The following is a 22,676-nucleotide window of genomic DNA, read 5'->3' as shown; positions in this document are numbered from 1 at the left end:
AGTTTTCTGGATCATAATGGAATGAGAATATTCCAAGAACTTTTAGTAATAAAAGAGCTTTCCATGCTACTACCCAATCATTTGAGAAAGTAGTTATACCAATTAGTGTATTAGTGTAGTTCCTATTGACCCTTTATAGTTTTCATAAAATGAGCAGACATCAAAAGCTATTGACTTGTTTACTTCCCAGTCTTACTTTTCTTCTCTTTCCTCATATATCTTGCTCCCCTTCCTTTTTATTCTGGTGATTGGGTTCTTGAAATTATTAGTTGCTTAGTCGAATTCTTCTCTTGAGACATACAAGGCACCGGCTCTCTGATACTCTATGTATAAGGTATCTCCTATACCAATTAGGATAATGAAAAAAAAATTAAAATTAACTTTTTTTTCCTAGTGACTCTTGTTATTATTCTCATGGCTGCGTGGTTGAAATTGCCAAGAGTATGCTATGAGGCAATAATGTTCATAGGTGGTACCAAGTAATTCTCTAGGCTTGCTTAGGATAGCACCAACCCAGTATGTATGAAAGACGCCATATTCCTTTATCATGAAGAGTGTGCTTCAAACAGTTTGAATAAAGAAAAGAACTACAAAGCACAATGTAAGAAATCATAAACTTTCTTTACACATAAATAACAAAAGAGTTGTGTTTTTCCAGGCCATTCTACGCACAATTGGTATCAATCACGCTCAGGCTCCTGTGCTGTGGTCACAGATATTTGATAACCAAGGAAGAAGAATGCCACTTAATGCTTATGCACTTGATTTCTATAAACATGGTTCCTTGACAGGACTAGTCCAAGACAACGGGTATGTTTTCTCCATCTTCACCTATCCCCCCAATCTTTCTACTTCTACCTTTCTATCTCCATGTCTGCATTCATGTCTGTGTCTCCATCTTTCTCTTTCATTTCTACCTCTACCTCTAGTTCTATTTCTGTATCCATCTGTACGTTGATATCTAACAGATGAACCTAATGAATTCTAGGCAAAGCTTATTACAATTTTAAGTGTAGGTGAATCATGCTAAATATACTGGAATTTTGTCCTGCAGATTAATGGTGAGAGAGAATAACAGACTTTGTGTGGTTTTTGTTTGTGGTTTACCGGCAAAATCTTGGGACTTAGGCTGACTCACTTGACCTGAAGATGTACCCTACAGACATATTTGCATACATTCACAGATGTGTTTTTATGTATTACCATCCTATTTATTCATTATAAGATATTTTAAAACTGAAAAACAATAACAATGCCATGCTCACCATTATCTGAGAGAAGTATATAAAAAAAGTATATAACTCACACATCTGAGGACTGAGCATAGGACAATTGTTTTAGCTCTCTGGCAGGCAAATTATTTTCAAAAACAGTAAAGAAGGGTAAACCCTCTTGGATTTACCTGAGAATAGAGAATAGAGCCCAGGCACTGAGTACATAGATGGCGAGGGGCATTCTGTCACACCAAGCAGTAGTTCAGTAGACAATTTGAATAATCTTTATTGAATTAAAGGATTTAAAACTTGAGACACTAGAGAAATGTTGATTTTTTTTTGTATTTCATAGCTCACTCATGTAGATGTATTATATTCTTTTTTTGAAGTTTTTACTTGAATCACCTTGTGTTCATTATAACAAGTGCACTCCTTAATCCCCAACACATATTTCACCCATTCCCCAACCTCCCCCTTTGGTAAACATCTGCTTGTTCTCTATAGTTAAGAGTCCATTTCTTAGTTTGCCTCTCTCTCTCTTTTTTTTCTTTGTTTGTTTTGTTCTTAAATTATACAGATCAGTGAAATCCTTTAGTATTTGCCTTTCTCTGGCTGACTTATTTCACTTGGCATTATACTCTCTTGCTCCATCCATGTCATTGCAAATGGCAAGATTTCATTCTTTTTTATGGCTGAATAATATTTCATTATATATGTATATACTTATATATACATATATATACGCACACACACACCTCTTCTTTATCCATTCATCAATTGATGGACACTTGATAATGGGCTGCTTCCATATCTTGGTTATTGTAAATGATACTCCTATAAACATAAGGGTGCATATATCCCTTCGAATTAGTGTTTTTGTATTCTTTGGATAAATACCCAGTAGTGTGATTGCTGGATAGTAGGATAGTTCTAATTTTAACTTTTTGAGGAAACTCCATATAGTTTTTCGTGCAGGCTGTACCAGTCTGCACTCCACCAACAGTGCAGGTCCTCACCAATACCTATTGGTTCTTTTGGTTTTTTGTGGGGTTTTTTTGTTTTTTTAAATTTTAGCCATTCTGACAGGTGTGAGGTGATATCTCATTGTAGTTTTGATTTGCATTTCCCTGATGACAAGTAATGATGAGCATCTCCTCATGTAGATGTCTGGGGGCCATCTGTATGTCTTCCTTGGAGAAATGTCCATTCAGATCATTTTTTAATTGGACTATCTGTTTTTTGGGTGTTGAGTTTTATAAATTCTTTATATATTGTGATACAATCCTTTATCAGATAGGTCATTTGCAAATATCTTCTTCCATTCTCTAGGTTATCTTAGTTTTGTTAATTGTTTCCTTCACTGCAGAAGCTACTTTTTTTTTTTTTTAAGTAGGCTCCACACCCAACATGAGGCTTGAACTCCCAACTGTGAGATTAAGAGTCCCACATTCTACCAATTGAGCCAGCCAGGTACCCCTGAAGCTACTTATATTGTAGTTCTAATAGTTTATGTTTGCTTTTGCTTCCCTTGCCTCAGGGGACCTATCTAGAAAAAAGTTGCTATATTCAATGTCAAAGAAATTATTGCTTGTGTTCTCTTCTAGCATTTTTATGGTTTCAGGTCTCACATTTAGGTCTTTAATCCATTTTTAATTTACTTTTGTATATGGTATAAGAAAGTTTTTCAGTTTCATTCTTTTTTAAAAAATATTTATTTTGAGAGAGAGAGAGACGGAGGAGGGGGGAGGGGCACAGAGAGAAGGAGAAGCAGACTCCCCACTGAGCAGGGAGCCCGACTTGGGCCTCAATCCCAGGACTCTGGGATCATGACCTGAGCCTAAGGCAACAGCTTATCTGATCGAGCCACCCAGGCACCCCTTCCAGTTTCATTCTTTTTCATGTTCCTGTCCAGTTTTCCCAACATCATTTGTTGAAAAGACTGTCTTTTTTCTATTGGATATTCTTTCCTGCTTTGTCAAAGATTAATTGATCATATAATTGTGGGCTTATTGCTGGGTTTTATATTCTGTTCTATTGATCTGTATGTCTATTTTATGCCAGTACTATACTGTCTTAATCATTACCGCTTTGTAATATAACTTGCTTTGCTTTTCCAAGGTTGCTTTGGCTATTCGGGGTCCTTTGTGGTTCCATACAAATTTTAGGATTGTTGTAGCTCTGTGAAAAATGCTGGTGGTATTTTGATAGGGATTGCATTGAGTCTGTAGATTGCTTTGTGTAGTATAAATATTTTAACAATATTTGTTCTACTAATCTATGAGCATAGAATGTCTTTCCATTTCTTTGTGTCATCTTTCATTTCTTTCATCAGCATTTTATAGTTTTCAGGGTATAGATCTTTCACCCTTTCAGTTAGGTTTATTCCTAGGTATCTTTTGGTTTTGGTGCAATTGTAAATGGGATTGATTCCTTAATTTCTCTTTCTGCTGCTTCATTATTGGTGTGTAGAAATGCAATGGATTTCTGTATATTGATTTTGTATCCTGTGACTTTACTGAACTCATTTATCAGTTCTAGCAGATTTTTAGTGATGTCTTTCTGGTTTTCTATATATGGTATCATATCATCTGCAAATAGTGAGTTTTACTTCTTTCTTACCAATTTAGATGCCTTTTGTTTTTGTTGTCTGATTGCTGTGGGTAGGACTTCCAGTACTATGTTGAAGAAGAGTGGTGAGAATGGACATCCTTTTCTTTTTCCTGACCTTAGGGGGAAAGCTCTCAGTTTGTGCTCACTGAGGATAATATTAGCTGTGGGTTTTTCATATACAGCCTTTATTATTTTGAGGTGTGTTCCCTCTGAACCTGCTTTGTTGAGGGTTTTTATCATGAATGGATGTTGTACTTTATCAAATGTTTTTTTTCTGAATCTATTGAAATGATCATATGGTTCTTCTCCTTTCTTTTATTTATGTGACGTATCATATTGGTTGCTTTGTGAATATTGAACCACCCTTGCAACCCAGGAATAAATCCCACTTGATTATGGTAAATGATTTTTTAGTGTATTGTTGAATTTGGTTTGCTAGTATTTTGTTGAAGATATTTGCATCTATGTTCATCAGAGATATTGGCCTGTAGTTCTCTTTTTTTGTGGTGTCTTTATCCCCTTTTGGTGTCACTCATAGAATGAATTTGGAAGTTTTCCTTCCTCTTCTGTTCTGGAATAGTTTGAGAAGAATAGGTATTAACTCTTCTTTAAATATTTGGTACAGTTTGCCTGTGAAGCCATCTGGTCTTGGACTCTTGTTTCTTGGGAGTTTTTTGATTACTGATTCAATTTCTTTACTGGTATTCAGTCTGTCCAAATTTTCTATTTCTTCCTGTTTCAGTTTTGGTAGGTTTTATGTTTCTAGGAATTTAGTCATTTCTTCCAGGTTGTCTAATTTGTTGACATATAGTTTTTCATAATATTCTCTTAAAATTGTTTGTATTTCTATTGGTGTTGGTAGTTATTTCTCCCCTTTCATTTATGATTAGAGGTTTATCAGTTTTATTGATTTTTTCAAAGAGCCACCTTCTGGTTACATTGATCTGTTCTATTGTTTTTGTTTGCTTGTTTGTTTCTAGTTTCTGTAACATTTATTTCTGCTCTAATCTTCATTATTTCTTTTCCTTCTGCTGGTTTTAGTTTTTGTTTGTTCTTTTTCTAACTCTTTTGGGTGTAAGATTAGGTTTTTATTTGAGAGTTTTCTTACATATTGAGGTGGAAGTGTATTGCTATAAACTTCCCTCTTAGAACCACTTTTGCTGCATCCCAAAGGTTTTGGACCATTGTGATTTCATTTTCATTTGTTCCCATGTATTTTTTAATTTATTCTTTGATTTCCTAACCTCCATCCATGTATTTGTGGTTCTTCCAGAATTTTTCTTGTGATTGACTTCTATTTTCTTAGGGTTGTGGTCAGAAAAGATGTATGGTATGATTTTGATCTTTTTGAATTTTTGAGGCTTGTTTTGTGGGCTAATATGTGATCTATTCTGGAGAATGTTCCATGTGTACTTGAAAAGAATATGTATTCTGCTGTTTTAAGGTGGGATGTTCTGAATATATCTGTTTAGTTCGTCTGGTCCAGTGTGTCATTCAAAGCCACTGTTTCCTTGTTGATTTTCTGTTTAGATAATCTGCCCATTGATGTAAGGGGGATGTTAAAGTCCCCTAATATTATTGTGTTATTATCAATTAGTTCCTTTATGTTTGTTATTAACTGTTTCATGTATTTAGGTGCTCCCATGTTGGGTGCATAAATATTCACAATTGTTACATCTTCTTGTTAGATTTTCCTCTTTATGACTATATAGTGCCCTTCTTTGTCTCTTGTTACAGTCTTTGCTTTAAAGTCTAGTTTGTCCAATGTAAGTATTGCTAGTCTGGCTTTCTTTTGACAACCATTTGCATGATAAATGTTTATCCCCTCACTTTCAATTTGTAGATGTCTTCAGGGCTAAAATGCTCTTATAGGCAGCATACAGATGAGTCTTTTTAAAAATCCATTCTGTCACCCTGTATCTTTTGATTCAAGTGTTTAGTCCATTTACATACAATGTAATTATTGATGGATATGCATATATTGCTATTTTATTACTTGTTTTGTGGTTGTTTCTGAAGATTTTCTCTGATCCTTTCTTGTCTTTCTCTCTTTCATGGTTTGCTGGTTTTCTTTAGTGACATGTTTGGATTTCTTTCTCTTTATTCCTTGCATATTTATTAGTGGTTTTTGATTTTTGGTTACCATTAGGTTACATCTTCTGCATATCGCAGTCTATATTAAGCTGATGGTCGTTTAGATTTGAACCCATTCTTTACTCCTCTCCTCCCCATGTTCTAGACATATGGTGTCTTATTTTACATACTATTATTTTGTGAGTTCCTTGGCTGGTATTTTACCAAAAAAATAAAAGATTTTTACTGCTTTTGTGTTTCCCACCTTCATGCTGTCACTTTTTGGTCTCTCATTTCCACTCGAAGAGTCCCCTCTTGGGGACTATATTTCTTGGAGGGCTGGTGTAGTGGTCATGAACTGCTTGAATTTTTGTTTGTCCGGGAAGCTCTTTATTTCTTCTTCTATTCTGAATGATAGACTTGCTGGATAGACTATTCTTGGCTGCAGATTTTTCCCATTCAGCACTTTGAATATGTCACGCCACTTTCTTTTTGCTTGGATAATTTCTGCCGAAAAAGCCCCTGATAGCCTTATGGAGTTTCCCTCGTAGGTCACTGCCTTATTTTGTCCTGCTGCTTTTAATTTTTTTTCTTTATCACTATAGCTTGCCGTTTTAATTATATCTTGGTGTGGATCTGCTTTCATTGATTTTGTTGGAGTTCTCTGTGCCTCCTGGATCTGAGTATCTTTTTCCTTCCCCTATTAGGGAAGTTTTCAGCTATTACTTCTTTAAATAAATTTTCTGTCCCCTTTTCTTTCTCTTCTTCTTCTGGGACTTTTATAATATGAATTTTTTGTTTCGTTTTGTTTTGGTTTTTTGTTTTTTTAACGATTTTATTTAGAGAGAGAGCACAAGTAGGGGAGGGGGCAGAGGGAGAGGGAGAAGCAGACTCTCCACTGAGTAGGGAGCCTGACATGGGGCTTGATCCCAGGACCCTGAGATCATGAGCTGAGCCTAAGGCAGACACTTAACTGACTGAGCCACCTAGGCGCCCCTATAATGTAAATGTTATTACATTTGATAGTCACTGAGTTCTCTAAGTCTGTTCTTACTTTGTATAATTCTTTTTTTCTCTGTTGCTCAGCTTGATTACTTTCTATTACTATGTTTTCTAGGTCATTAATTTGTTCCTCTGCTTTTCCATCCTGCTGTTCATTCCATGAAGTGTGTTTGTCATTTCATTTATTGAGCCCTTTATCTCTGCTATGTTATTCCTTATCTCTGTGTTAAGGTTCTCACTCATGTCTTCCATTCTTAAGTCCAGTGAGTATCTTTATGATCGTTGCTTTAAATTCTCTGTTTCACTTAGATTTCTGGCCATGGCCTTATCCTGTTTTTTCATTTGGGACAAATCCTCTGTCTTCTCATTTTGTCTGTCTCCTGTTTTTGAGGGTAATAGCCTTATGTAGAACTCCTGTGTTGGGAGATGCAGTGTGGGTGGGGTTTGGGCTGGTCTTCTCAGGAAAGGGGCCCACAGTGCTGGGATTGAAGCAAGCATGACCCAGAAGGGTGGTTCCCCCAGAGTATGGCAGGTACCAAGCTTGGCATAAGCAAGATAGGCAGTGAGTGTTGGTGTGGTACTGGTTCCTGCAGGTAGCCCTGTGCTTATGCTGAGGGGTGAGGGAGGGAAGTGGTACTGGACAGTTTTTTTTGTTCACAGAGGGGTTTCTTGTGAACACTGCTATCTGGGAAATGCTCTGAGAAGAGCAAATAACCTCCCCACCATAATGCCACAGGCACTCTTCAAATTGCTGTTTCCACACCATACATCTGTGGGTTGTTTGCCTTGCCTTTTCTCCAAAAGCAGCCCCAATGCCCCTGGGCTGTATCTGAGCCAAAACCACTGAGCTTTAAAATTACAGACTTTAAGCCTCATTGGTTGCAAGAATTCATGAAATTTCGCCCCTCTCATTTTCCAAGCCAGTTGCTATGGGGAATCATCTTCCCTTTATGCTCCACTGTGTGCTAGACTGTCTCTTGCCCTGCTCCACCTCCCTGGCTCCCACCTGACTGCAATGGTCATGATCCAGTTCTCTCCCAAACCACATCTCTGCACTTCCTATCTTCTTCAATGTGGTTTCTTGTCTATCTTCAGTTCCATCAGTCTTCAGGTTGATTTCTGGGGTATTTAGGATGTTTTGATAGTTATCTAGTTGTGTTTATGGGATGAGGCAAGCCTTGGGTCTTTCTACTCCACCATCATCTTCCCTTTTGAATGTATTTCTGATCATTTTTAAAAATATGACTCATTATTGTGAATTAAGCTATGACATTAATAAATAATTCATTTGATTCTTTCCTTTTGATTTCCAGCTCCCGTTCACCCTCCTGAGCTTAACTTTCCTATTTTAGTTTTCTCCTGAGATGGTCAGTCTCCTGTGTGTATTGATTATGTGTGGTTGTGATGCTTGTGACTTTTGAATTAATAATCATTTCTGTTGATTGAATCATCATCTAGGATTTGTGGCGAAATGTTTCTGGTAAATATGTCTTGACAGACAAAAGTAATTTGTTATTGACAAATCCAGTATTTCAGTATGAAATAAGTTCTTTAATGTTTTTATACTATTAATTTTCAAAATGATATTTTGTATAGGATAAATGAAGGAGCTGCTTATCAGTTGTTGAAAGATTTTGCACTCACCATTAAATCTATCAGGTATGTTATGTATTTTAGATATTGATTGCAGATTTTCTAAAAATGTAATGGTAATTTGAAAAATATTGACCTCATAGTTAAAAATGCCATTGAGCTTCTTAGGCGTCACACATTTCAACTCTCCAAACACTTTGCAGAGCTTCTTTTCAACACCCTGTTGCACTGGTTCCATAACAGAATTAATTCCAAAGCCTGTTTGACATAAGGTTTTATTCAGACCAGAGCCTCAGCCTCAGGCACTGAATAACAACAGGATAATATTCTAAAGCCTCAAGAATTCCTAGATCCTAGTATTCTCAGTTTCACAACCAGTGTTTGTCAGATACATGATACTTGAGAAGGCCCCTTAGGGCTCCATCAGGTCCCTGGTTTATATCAACTTGCATAATCTGGACTCTCTTGCTTTATTTAGTGCTTTTTCCCCAGGCTTTATCTAACTCTGGTCTCTCATATTGGCTTCCTGTTTTCATCTTTAGCAGAGCTCAGTGGGGACCCAAACAACAAACTTTATATGGATGCACCCATCCTAAGACTTTATTAGAAGGTCCATCTTTAGGCCCATCTAGTGTTGCCTGGTTAAACATACATCTTCCTAAAGCCTCCAGTCTGCACACACTTCAATACTTTATGGGATTTCCCTTTTCTATCACTTACTTTAAAAGTTATATATCTTCACATACATGCATACATGCAATTTGCCACGAATCTCTTCATGACGTTCTTGCTAATCAGGTCATTGACTTTTAATTTTTTGATTTGAGATTAATCAGACCTATTTGGATGTTTTATACAGGCAATGAAACTATGGGGACGCTAGAGCAGAGGGAACTGCTCTAGATAGTTTCTTGAGTATCTCTAGATAGTGTATTTCTTGAGGGGCTCATAGTTATTCAAGAGTGTCCCAAGAAACCCCAGAGACTTTGGAGCCATCTCAAAATCTGGTCCTAGAAATATCGTTCATTCATCTGAAAAGTATTGAAATATTATTGGTTTGAGACATACTTCTAAGCATTTGAGATATAGAGAATCAGTAAATCTATCCCTGCTTTAAACATAATCTTACAGTGCAGTGTGAGGAAACGGATTTGTAGCTATTACAAAGTCAATAAGTGCTAGGATGACAATAATGTGGCAACCTTGGATTCAGAGAAGAATTTTCAAATGAAGTAAATGTTTCACTAAGTCTTAAAGGATCTTAAGGGGTGGGGTAGAGGAAATAGTGTTTTCAAAGTAGAGAAATGAGAAAGGGTCTGATATGTCAGGGATAGGCTTCAATCTCACTCTGGTGGTATGGGGAATATGGGAGTTGTGATAGGGATGGGGGAAGATACTGAGTTGCTTAAAGCAGCTTTAAAGGCAATTTGGGTATGTATTGGAAAGGGTCTTAATTCTCATATGATGGAGTTGGGCTTAATATTCTGGATAATGTGTAGACCGTGTATAGGCATGAGTATGATATGGGGCTATGGTTTATTTGTGTGACGAAAATGTGTACGGTTTATATATGTGATGGAGACTCAAAGGCTGTAAGAGCCATGCAGGTTAAGAGTGAGTGTGGGTCTAAATTAGGGAAATAGAAGTAATTATGGAAAAGAGTGGTTAGAGAAATATTTACGGGATAGAATTTATAGAAATCTGTCAATAAAGTTCATGTAGTTGGTGATGATAATGAGGTTTCTATTTTAGTTAACTATACATAAGAAACATAGAAGTGAGGATGAATTTTGAGGAGGACTAAGAACCAAAAATAGTGAGTTAGAATTTATATGTGTCACAAAATATCTGTGGGAAATAATTCAAGAGGAAACGGTCAGTGTCATAATTATAGGTCCGTGACTAGGAGTATATTCAGTGTTATAGATAGAGATCTGGTCATTCTTTGTGGTAGGTCAGTGAAGACACTAGGAAAAATTCTGGAACTCTAATGCAACCAAGGTAGATAAGGAATTAGGAAAGGCTGATAAAATGTCAGATCCTGATCGTGGTCAATACTTATCAGCCCAGCTGCACTGCTCTGTTCTTAGATTTCCTCTTTCCTTTCTTTTCACTTGCATATTCATTTCTTGTTGCTGCTATAGCAATTTACCACAAACTTAGTGGTTTAAACCAACACAAATTTATTATCTTACAGTTCTGGAAGCCTGAAGTCCAAAACGGGTCTAACTGGGTTAAAATCAGATGTTGGCAAAGCTCATTTCGTTCTGGAGACTTTAGGACAATCTGCTTTATTGTCTTTTCCAGCTTCTAGATGCTGCTGGCATTATTTTGCTTATGGTCCTCTTCCAACTTCAAGGCCAGCAACGGTGGGGAAGGTCTTACATTGCATTTCTCTGAGATGAAACGTCTCCTACCTCTTCTCGCAAAAATCTTTGAGACTGTACCAGGCCCACTCAGATAATCCAGGATAATTTTCTATCACAAAGTCAGTTGATCAGCAGGTTCAGTTCCATCTGCAACCTTAATTCTCTTTGCTATGTAAACTAACATAGTCCTAGATTTCTTTGGATTAGAACACAAATAAAAGCCACTATTCTGTTTATTATACCCTGTTTTTAAAAATTCTCTACGGATCTAGGTAAAGGAAGTAATATTTTGCTCTTCATAGAGGTAGTTGCTTGTGGATTTCAGTATATACTGGACACAGTAACCAAAAAAACCACAAAATAGCCTCCAAGGAGATGCATGGTGAGAAGAAAGGGACTTTGTGTTGCACTATTGAAGGGAGAAGGGATAAGGTTACGTGGAATTTGGTGGCCTTTAAAATCCTTTTGGTAATTGACATGAAGAGGAGCTGCATGGAAATTGATTTGTTATCTTTATTTTGTTTTGTTTTTTATATATTTTTTCCGATAAATATATTTCTTATCAGTATTCTTAATATTTTGCTAACATTTCGTCATCTAGTGGGAATTACTTAATTCTTTCTGCCTGGGGAAGTCCTTCTTACAATGCTGACTCTCACTAACATATGTGCTCTGTGTGTGTGTATTTCCATTTATAGTGTTTCCTTGCGTGAACTATGTGAAAATGAAGACGACAACGTGGTCTTAGCATTTGAACAGTTAAGTGACACCTTTTTTGAAAAACTTAAGGCAGTTTAAAAGTAAAAGACTATCCAGACCACTTAAAATATTGCCACAGGCATTTTTCAAGTCATATTTTGTGATCCTCATAACTTTTTGTCAGAAATACATATATGGTGAAGTGGAAAGAGTAAACACTTTGGAGTCAGAATTGTGATCAAACCTGCCATGTTCTCTCATGTGTACCCTTGGACAAGTTATTTAATATCTTTGGAATCTTGGCTTCTGTATATAGTTGAATAATAATGCCTATGTTTCAGCTAGTTTGTGGACTGATTGAGAAAATGCAAAGATTTTGTATGTGGCTGAAGAACAATTTTTACTCTGTGAGGCCTAAACAAATACTACATTCTCAGCATTTTTCTCCTTGATGTTATAAATTTTAAAGGTCTATCAAGGCTAGAATAAACTATTACAGTATCAAGTTGAAATATATTTTCTCTAACTTAAATGTGATTATATGACTTAGATATATGGTTTTTAAAAATAGCACCTTCTAGTAAACTTGAATTACTTTTTAAAAAAATATAAATGAGAGTTTTGGCATAAATTCTGTGATGCTTTAAGGTAAAATATAGCTGGTGATTTGGCTTGATTTTAATTGTGACTGAAAAACTACAAAGAAATAAAATGGGTGTAACCAATTTTCCATTAGTCTCTTTGTGAAAAGTCTACATATCTTTCAATCCATTTGCATATACATATGCATTTTACATATATACTAAATAGTTTATGTCTAGTCACTTTCCCTCCGTAGTCTAAGCCTCAGATCACAGTTTTGGAATTTATTTTAGACCCTAAACTTGAACAGAACATTTTAATCTCAGAGCAAAAGGACTGCTCTCTCCTTCTATCCAGGTGTCTTACTGAAGATGATATTTTGTATGACATTATTTATACATATATTACATTGGCTTAGAAAAACACCTGTGGTTCATTTTGTCTGGAGATAAAAGAATATTCGGTTACCTGGAACTGACCCATTATTGCGTGTGCCATGTTAGGGGACTCTATAGTTTCTTCAGACTAACTCATTTACATTATTTTGAAACATGCACTGCAACAATTTCCAGACCCCAAAATACTTTGAAACCAAAATGGTTTCTACTGACCTCTTAAACTCTACTCAAAACACTGAAACACAGTATTAACAGATTGTCATGTTGGTTTCCACATCTTACTTGTGGTTTTATAAGTCTCATGGAGACATGAAGATTTTTTTTTCATGTGACTGAGCCAACCTGATTTCCTAATTTTTAGAGGTAGAATAAGGTTATTTCCCATAATCTGGTATTCTATTAAAGGAGAATAAGAGAAACCCACTCTTTGAGGTGGGTCTAATGGGCAACTTCCTTTGCTTCCTTTTTGACTTTTAGCAACAACTTTAAAAAGTAGCTTGGAACAGGGGCGCCTGGGTGGCACAGTGGTTAAGCGTCTGCCTTCGGCTCAGGGCGTGATCCCGGTGTTATGGGATCGAGCCCCACATCTGGCTCCTCTGCTGGGAGGCTGCTTCTTCCTCTCCCACTCCCCCTGCTTGTGTTCCCTCTCTCGCTGGCTGTCTCTAAAAAAAAAAAAAAAAAAAAAAAAAAGTAGCTTGGAACAACTTATGCACAGAGTTTATATAGGAACTCTGAAAGCATTTTGTGTTCCATTTGTTGTAATAATGTGAAATTTTTCTTTCTGAGAAGCATGTACAGAGACCCTGGTGAGACTTACTGGAGAATCATTATTACCAGCATAATTTATTCCTATCTTTTTCTTATGAGAGGAAAAAATCATATTGGCATTAGTGTGAATAAATGGAAGAGCCATTTATTAAAAATTTGTATTTTGAGAAAATTATAGATACAGATGCTGGCATAAGAAATAATATACTGTGATTGCTTTAACACTGCATGTACTAAAATTGGAATGATACAGAAAAGATTAGCATGGCCCCAATATAAGGAGGACACGCAAATTTGTGAAGCATCCCATATTTTAAAAAAAGAGAAACAATATACCCATGCATATCTGGTTAATTAATATATGACAAAGGAGCCAAGAATATACAATGGTGAAGGGATCATCTCTTCAATAAATGGTGTTGGGAAAAATGGACAGCCATATGAAAAAGAATGAAACTGGATCACTATCTTATACCATACACAAAAATTAATTCAAAATGGATTAAAGACATGAACATAAGACCTGAATCCATAAAAATCCTTGAAGAAAACTAGGTAAGTTCCTTGACACCAATGTTGACAATGTTATTTTGGATTTGACACCAAAAGCAAAGGCAACAAAAGCAAAATAAATAGGTGGGACTATGTCAAACTAAAAAGCTTCTGCACGGCAAAGGAAACCATCGACAAATAATCATCATCATCATCATCATCATCATCATCATCCAACTAAAATGGACAGAGGACCTGAATAGACATTTATTCAAAGAACACATACAAATGGTCAACAGACACATGAAAAAGTGCTCACTAAACATCAGGGAAATGAAAACACCACCACAATGAGGTATCACTTCACACCTGTTAGAATGACTATTCATTCAAGTGTTGGCAGAGATGTGGAGAAAAAAAGAATCCTTGTGCATTATTTTGGGAAGGATGCAGCCACTATGGAAAATAGTATGGGAGTCCCTCAGAAAATAAAAAATAGAAGTACCATATGATCCAGCAGTCCCACTTCAGAATATCTATTTGAAGGAAATGAAAACACTACTCAAAAAGATACATGCACCCCCATATTCACTGAAGCATTGTTTACAGTAAGCAAGACATGGAAGAAACCTGTGTCCATTGATGGCTGAATGATAAATTTAAAATATATATATATATATATGATTTAGCTACAAAAAGGAATGAGACCTTATCGTTGGCCACAACGTGAATGGAAATTGAGGGCATTCTGCTAAGTCAAATAAGTCAGACAGGGAAAGACAAAGATCATATGATCTCACTTATATGTGGAATCTATAAAATAAAACAAAACAAAAATTGAACTCATAGCAGAGAAGAGATTTGTGGTTGCCAGAGGCAGGAGGTGGGGGTGGACAAAATGGGTAAAGGGGGTAAAAAGGTACAAACTTTCACTTGTAGAATAAATAAGTCCTAGGATGCAATGTAAAACATGGTGATTATAGTTAATGATGCTGTATTGTATATTTGAAAGTTGCTAAGAGAATAAATCTTAAAAGTTTTTATCACAAGAAAAAAAATTGTAATTATGTGTGGTGATGGATGTTAACTAGACTGATCGTGGTGATCATTTCACAAAATAAACAAATATCAAAACATGTTATATACCTAAAAGTAATATATCAATTATTCTCAACAAAAAAAGAAATAATACAGAGAGATCCTATACAGTCTTTACACAGTTTCCCAAATGGTAACATTTTGCATAATTATTGTATAGCACAATATCAGAATCAGGAAATTGATATAAACATGACCCATTATTCAGATTTCATCAATTTTACATGCTCATTTGTGTGTATTTCATTGCATGTGTAGTTTTGTTTCTACCATTATAGTCAAGATACAGAACAGTTCCGTTACCACAAAGAACCTTCTCCTTTTCTTTTACTATTGCAACCATTTCCCTCTCACCCCCTCCTGCGTCTCCCTTGCTGAGTCCCATTTGATTGACACCCCTGCCCCCAATTTGAACCTCCACCAACCTCTAGCTGTTTCCTGTTTTTGCAATTTTGTTGTTTCAAGACCTATATAAATGGAGTCATGCAGTCTGTAACCTTCTGAGTATGTCTTTTTTCACTCAGCATAATTCCCTTGAGATTAATCCAGGTTGTTACATGTATCAGTAGTGCGTCCCTTTTTATTGCTGAATAGTATTCCACAGTATGGTTGTACCACAGTTTGTTTAGCCGTTCAGCCCACTAAAGGACATTTGGGTTGTTTCCAGTTATTGGCTATTACAAGTAAAGCTGCTATTAATATTTACGTTTCTTCTGTTTCTTATTCTGTTTCTCTTTTCTTGCCTTCCTGTGAATTACCTAAAACTTTTTGGATTCCATCTTGATTTATTTGTAATGTTTCTGAGTATATCACTTTGTATAGTTTTCGTAGTGGTTGCAATATACCTGTATGACTCATCACAGTCTACTGGTATCAAATTTTACTGCCTTACTTTTACTTGGATCCCTTTACTCTCCCTCCTTTTTGAATATAATTATCTTAAGTATTTCTTTACATACATTGAACACCACATCAGAACTTCACAATTTTTATTTTAATCATCAAATATGATTTAAGAAGTTCATGAGAAGAATATTATATTTAACCCTATTTTTACCCATTCTCATTTTCTTTTTCCTTCTTGAAGGTGCAAGCTTTCTTTTGTAATTCTCACCCTGTGTTTAAAGAACTTCCTTTACCTATTCTTGAAGGATAGGTTTGTTAGTAAAAATTACCTTCATTTTCTTTCAGTGGACAGTTTTTATTTTCTCTTCATTTCTTTTTTTTTTTTTAAAGATTTTATTTATTTATTTGACACAGAGAGACAGCCAGCGAGAGAGGGAACACAAGCAGAGGGAGTGGGAGAGGAAGAAGGCTCTTAGCGGAGGAGCCTGATGTGGGGCTCGATCCCAGAATGCCAGGATCACGCCCTGAGCCGAAGGCAGGCGCTTAATGACTGCGCCACCCAGGCGCCCCTATTTTCTTTTCATTTCTAAAAAAATATTTTCAATGGATATAGAATTTATGATTGGCAAGTTTCTAAAAGTTTCAATTCTTTAAAAGTGTGTCACTTCTGGCCTTCATGCTTTCAGATGAGAAACCCAATGTCAATTGAATTAGTATTCCACTATTGGTTATGTGTTGTTTTTCTCTGTCTGCTGTCAAGATTTTTTCTTTGTCTTTAGTTTCCAGAAATTTAATTATGATGTTTGCTTGCATGTTTGTTTGTTTGTTTTTAATTTGGGTCTACTTACCTTTTTCATTCTATAAGTGTAGTTTTTTTCTAAATTTGGGAAGTTTTCAGCCATTATTTCTTTGAGTTTATTTTCAGCCCCACCCAGTTTTCCTCTCCTCTGAGACTCCAATTATATGAATGTTGGCTTTTTTGTATTGCCTCACAGGTCTCTAGAACTCTGTTATTTCTTTTTCAGTCTACTTTCTGTTATTCAGATTGGCAGATTCTATTGATTTGTTGTAAAGTTCACTGATTCCATCATATGTTATCTCCACTCTACCACTGAACTCATCCAGAAATTTAAAAAATTTCTGTCATTGTATTTTTCCTTTCTATAACTCCAAATTTCATATTTTTGTAACTTCTATGTCTTTGCTGGGATTTTCTATTTTTTATTTATTTTAAAAGAATGTGCATTTGCGGGGCACCTGGGTGGTGTAGTTGCTTAAGCATTCGACTCTTGGTTTTGGCTTAGGTCGTGATCTCAGGGTTCTGAGATCAGCCCCTTGTCAGGCTCCCCACTCAGTGCAGAGTCTGCTTGAGATTCTCTCTCCCTCTCCCTCTACCCCTCCCACTCGTGCTCTCTCTCTCTCTAAAATAAATAAATCTTAAAAAAAATGAGTACTTGCATTTGCTTGTTGAAATATTTTAATGACAGATGCTTTAAAATCCTTATAATTTAATTTTGACATCAGCTTTATCTTGGTATCGGCATCAGTGTCTTCTCATTCAAGTTTTGATTTCCCTAATTATTGATATGATGAATGACTTTTTATTGTACCCTTTGGACATTTGGACGTTTTGGATATTATACTATGAGACTTTTAATCCTACTTAATACGTTTTTTTTAGAAAGTGAGGTAAGATGTAGCATGAGGAATGGGGTGGATGGGAGTTCAGCTTTCTTCTAGACCTGCTGGCATCACTCTGGCAAAAGGAGCACAAGCTTACATTGCCTCCATGCAGATAGTGACATTATTGAAGTTCAGCTTCCCTGGAAGTCTTTTTGACATCTTCCTGGTGAAAGTGTAACCATGCTTTCACTGTCTTATTTCTTACCTCTGAGTGGGGTATATAATGAGCTTCTCTTTGGGCCTTGCTGACACCAGGGAAAGGGGAAACAGGGCTGATTCACACTGCTCTGTTGTTTTAGGGTGAGGATGGAGGCTCAGCTGTCACAGGGTCTATATGTGGGACAGTGTTGATTAGTCCTGTCTTGCACCAACTCATTCTTTCTTACTCATGTTGGTTGAGGGTGGAGGTTCAGTACCTACCCTCCCCAATACACACATACCGGGGAAGGGAGTAAAAGCAGGTTTCTGATTAGCTCCACCTCACACTGTCTTGTTTAATCTCACTGATGCTAGGTCAGGGAGTGGTTAGATAGCCCCAATGACACCTGGACAGGGTGAAGTGTAGTGGTGATTAACCCCTCCTCATACTGCTTTGGATATACAAGAGACAGTAACAAACTCAGAACTCATTATCATGTCATTTCTCAAGTCTCAAGGTTCCTATTGTTATTCTGTTATGTCTAGGTACTTTTGCTGCAAAAAGGAAGACCTAGGAGGAATGGGGTTGCTCTGTCTTAGATTTTTATTAAAAGAAAGGAAGATGTGGACATGTTGTGAAAAGTTTGAGTCTATATTGTTTACATGAATCAGTAACTGGGTCAAGGGAAAGCTTCTCCTCTTCATAACTTCGTGTTATGATTTCAGCAGTAATTTGTGTGTGGTTCAGGAAATCTCATGGTAGGAGGGCAAAACTGCCATGGCCTGAGAATTTTCTGAAAGCCAATTTTTGCTTTTCTCAATATCCCTTTTGATCCTGTTTTATATCTTCCCTTTGAATGAAGGCCCACTCCATCATCTTTATGATAGTGCAGAGGGTCAAATTCCCTACGAGCTTGAGTACTTATTAGGGGAAGTGATATCTTACCAATGTATTTGATATAAAGGCAAATTAGCTCTTATTGCTTATGTGGATACGCCAATATAAACCAAAACTAACTTCCTACTTAATAAATAGGTCGATATTGCTTGTATTACACATCCTTGTGATCCTGGATTTCATAACAAGACTTTAGTGAAGCTACTGCTGCTGAACAATGTCCTAGAAATCAAAGAGGGCAGACTCTTTCATTGCAATGACTTACTCCCTTGACACAATTCTACATATTTAGTCCCCTCTGAAAGAATGTATGATCATACCCTGACCTTAGCTGATTTTATGCTGGTTGGTTACACAGTTAGTTAACACTGAAACTAAAATAAAACTCAGTTTAACAAATGTTATATTTAGTCAGTATTTTTTTATGCTGGGTTCTTATAACAAGTATTTCAGATTTTTATGATTTTTCTTATAGCCCCTGAACCACAAGTTGCTACAATCATCAACTCTGGCTTCTTTTCTGCTTAGCCTCCATAGCTTCCAATATTTTTCCATGAAAGAAATTGCCACACTGCTTTTAGGGTTTGTTATGAAGTAAAATAAAGAATATAAAGTTTCAGGAAAAAAAAAGATATGTGGGAGTATTTCCTTGGTACATTGCAAAGAGAGAGAATATGTGTGTGTGTGTGTGTGTGTGTGTGTGCACGCGCGCGCGCACACATGTGGTGAATTCTTGGCTCTGCACCGTAGAACAATTCTTCCTTCACTGGAAAATATGAGTTTTATAAGTAAACTGCCACTAGTGTTTCTAGAGCATAGTACTGAAAGGGCTGAGCTGTTCCACTTTTTAAAGATGATTCATGTATGATATAATAGAAGGAAACGAAAGCATGAGATTTTCTGTAAAATTTTATGTATCTCTTTGTTATAAAAAAGTTGTTATCTGTGAGTGAATTTTCCACATCTCGATACAATTAGTGTATTATTGATGTAGCCTTCATAGGGTCTCCCAAATTTATTTTCTATTTCTATTTATCACGCCTGCACAGGTCTATGCTATTGAATTATTAGAATACATTTATTAATTTAGATTTCAAGTTCTTGTCTAATAAACAAACCTATATAACGCTGTCCAATTGAGCTTCCTAAATACTTTCTTCCTTTCTTCCTATATATTCTTTCATATATTCATACTTGAATTCAGTACATCTTGGTTATATGCTCCCTATATGCCATGCACAGAAGGAGACACTGATCAAGTAGGAAGATTGACGTAAATAGATATTTACATTAAAGGAAGGGTGCAATAAAACCTAGTCATCATTTTATCTTTGGTATGAGCTAAGTAATTTACAGAAATTATTTCCTTTAATCCTTAAAATAAGCCTCTGAGATAGACGTAATTGTTATTTGCATTGGATAGATATAGAAATTAGACTCAGGGCAATTAGATAACTTGCCCAAGATTATGCAACTAGGAAATATAAAACTCACTTCTTTTGGGGAATTTGAACTGAAGCAGTCTGGCTTGAAAAGTTACTCTCTTCCCTGCCATACTATACTTCCAGCTGATAATAATGGTAACAATTTTTATTGAGAACTGACAGTATTCTAGGTACTGTGCTAAATGTCTTACAGGTAATATACCATTTAATTCCTAAAGCACCCTTGGGTGATAAATATATATAATACAATACTTTTTGTGAACGCAGAGGAGGCAGCAGTTATATGTACTTGCAATTATTGAGGAAGACATCACATAGGAAGTTAGACTTTATTTAACCCTTAGTGGAGATCCATTGGAGGCAGTAAAGCAAGTGGATAAAAAGTCCAGATTTTTCTTTTGGAATGAAACTCCAGCAGTTAGGTAGTGGTTGAAATAAAAAGTAATACTGGAGGCAAAGACCAGTTGGGAGCCCCTTAAAATAGTCAAGTGAGAAGTGATAATACAAGATCCTTACCTTAGCAAAGGCAGTGATGCTAGGCAGAGAGAGAAGGGATGGATATAAAAGATATTTTGGGGATACAATTGACAAGATCTGATGATGAATTCAGTATGGGTCTTGTAGGAGAGGAGATAGCTTCTCATCTGAATGAAAAAGTGGAATATAAGGAATAGCACAGAGGACCACAAGGGAAGGGAGGGAAAACTGAACGGGAAGAAATCAGAGAGGGAGACAAACCATGAGAGACTCTGGACACTGGGAAACAAACTGAGGGTTGCTTGAGGATGGGGGTGGGGGGATGGGGTAATTAGGTGATGGGTATTAAGAGGGGCCCGTGTTGGGTTGAGCACTGGGTGTTATATGTAACTAATGAATCATTGAACACTACATCAAAAACTAATGATGTACTATATGCTGGCTAACTGACCATAATAATAAAAAAAAAAGAGAGATGGATTAGGATGCCATTAAACTATGTCAGATATATAGGGCAAACATTTGAGGAACTAAAGATAATGATTCTAGTTTGGAGCATATTGAGACTGAATTGCCTCATTAATGTTTCTGGTAGGGATCTGGGGTTCAGGAGAGAGATTCAAGCTGAAGGTCAAAGTTAGGAAGATCATAGTCATCAGTGAATATTTAATATTTGGAGTCTTAGAGGGATATCTTCTGCTCAAAACCCCATGTTTTATCATAAAATCATAAGTTGATTTTATGAAAGATAAAGTCCAAACTCCTTGGGATGCTATTTAAGACCTTTTTAATCTGGCATTAACCCGTCCTTCAAGTCATATTGTGTACTCTTTGCCAACATGTTATATCTTTAATGATCTCACCAAAATACCGTTTGCATTTTTCTCTAAGACCAATTCTTTGGCTCTGAATTTCTTCCCTCTTTATCTAAGTCTTCACCATACTTTACAACTGTCCTCAAATATCACCTTCTCTGTGCAGCTTCCCTACCAGATGATTTTTTCTCCTTTTCAGATCTATTAGAAAGGTGAACGCATAAGAGCACCTCTTCCAATATTCAACTCTGAGTCTTTACCAGTTAACTCAAAATCTAATCTCTGTAATTAGATACATTCAAAGTTATATTAAGAATAAAAAACTGGGGATGTGCTGTATGGTAACTAATATAACAAAATAAAAATTATTAAAAAAAGTGTATTGATGACAATAAATGGTGGGTAATATGCTTTCTGATAAAAAGAGAATCAAAATCTTTTCTGTAGAACGAGCAAGCAAAACTCTTCACTGAGATACTGTCTAAAGCTGCTGTGAAGCAAATGCTAAAAGCCTGATTAAAAAGAGCATATGAGGGACGCCTGGGTGGCTAGGTTAGTTGAGCTTCTGGCTCTTGATTTTGGCTCAGATCATGATCTCAGGGTGGTGGGATTGAGCCCTGTGTCAGGCTGCACATTCAGCAGGGAGTCTGCTGGAGATTCTCTCTCTCTCCCTCTGCCCCCTCCCCTCCCCCCTCTAAAATAAATACATAAATCTTAAAAAAAAAAAAAAGAGCACATGAAAGATAATATGCAGGCCATTTGTGAAAAAAGAGGACATTAGAAAGGGTAACTGGATTGCAGTTCTGATGGTTGCCAAAAGGAAAGAGGTAGGGGGATGGGTAAAATAGGAGAAGGGGATTAAGTGGTACAAACTTCCAGTTATAAAATAAGGGAAGTCACAGGATTGAAAAGTACAGCATAGAGAACATAGTTAATAATATTGCAATATTTTAAGAATATTGTAATAATTGTATAATGACAGATGGTAACTACACTTTATCATTGTGAGCATTTTGAAATGTATATAAATTTCAAGTCACTATTGTTATACACCTGGAACTAATATATTCTATGTCAACTCTATTTAAATTAAAAAAAAACATACAAGCATGGAGGGAGATTCATTGTGCTAGCTCTCTACATAGCACTGTTGCAGAAACACAGTTCTCCACTGTGTGGTTTTATCTTTCATTGGACATTAAATTCCATTCAGCAGATCATTTTTGATTCTGGCTTTTGAGGTGATAAAGAATAATTTTTAGTGAGTCTCAAGACCCCAGTTAATCATCTCATGATTTCCTTTCTCACTGCTTCAATTTTTGTAGAATTTAAGAACAAATAAAAGAAGAAGGAGAATGTAAGTGTGAGTTGAGCTAATTTCTTTGAATAGCTGTTGGTCGCTGGGGCTTGTGCTAGGGCAGTGAGGAGGTGGGGCAAGTGTGTATAAACTTTCAATATTTGCCTTTAGTGTTCTTT

At 36.2% G+C, this 22,676-nt stretch overlaps 1 protein-coding gene and 1 non-coding gene across 4 annotated transcripts in view; both read left to right on the top strand.

The window, feature by feature from the left end:
- Positions 1–12,285, top strand: part of DDX60 (DExD/H-box helicase 60) — a 110,720-nt gene extending 98,435 nt beyond the window's left edge. For all 3 annotated transcript variants that reach the window (XM_040626426.1, XM_008685617.2, XM_040626425.1), the window contains 3 exons: positions 659–810; positions 8,496–8,558; positions 11,560–12,285. In XM_040626426.1, coding sequence (XP_040482360.1) covers positions 659–810; positions 8,496–8,558; positions 11,560–11,659 — 315 coding nt within the window. In that variant the 3' untranslated portion in view covers positions 11,660–12,285. The remainder of the gene's footprint in view (positions 1–658; positions 811–8,495; positions 8,559–11,559) is intronic.
- A 1,232-nt stretch (positions 12,286–13,517) lies between these two features.
- LOC121101918 lies at positions 13,518–13,624 on the top strand. Its single transcript, XR_005833957.1, has one exon. It is a non-coding gene; the product is annotated as a U6 spliceosomal RNA (small nuclear RNA).
- The last annotated feature ends 9,052 nt before the right edge of the window (positions 13,625–22,676 follow it).

The sequence above is a fragment of the Ursus maritimus genome, unplaced genomic scaffold (assembly GCF_017311325.1).
Source record: "Ursus maritimus isolate PB19 unplaced genomic scaffold, ASM1731132v1 scaffold_11, whole genome shotgun sequence".
NCBI classification, from domain to species: domain Eukaryota; kingdom Metazoa; phylum Chordata; class Mammalia; order Carnivora; family Ursidae; genus Ursus; species Ursus maritimus.
Note: the sequence above shows the minus strand (reverse complement) of the source record. Positions and strands in the feature narration are given on the sequence as shown.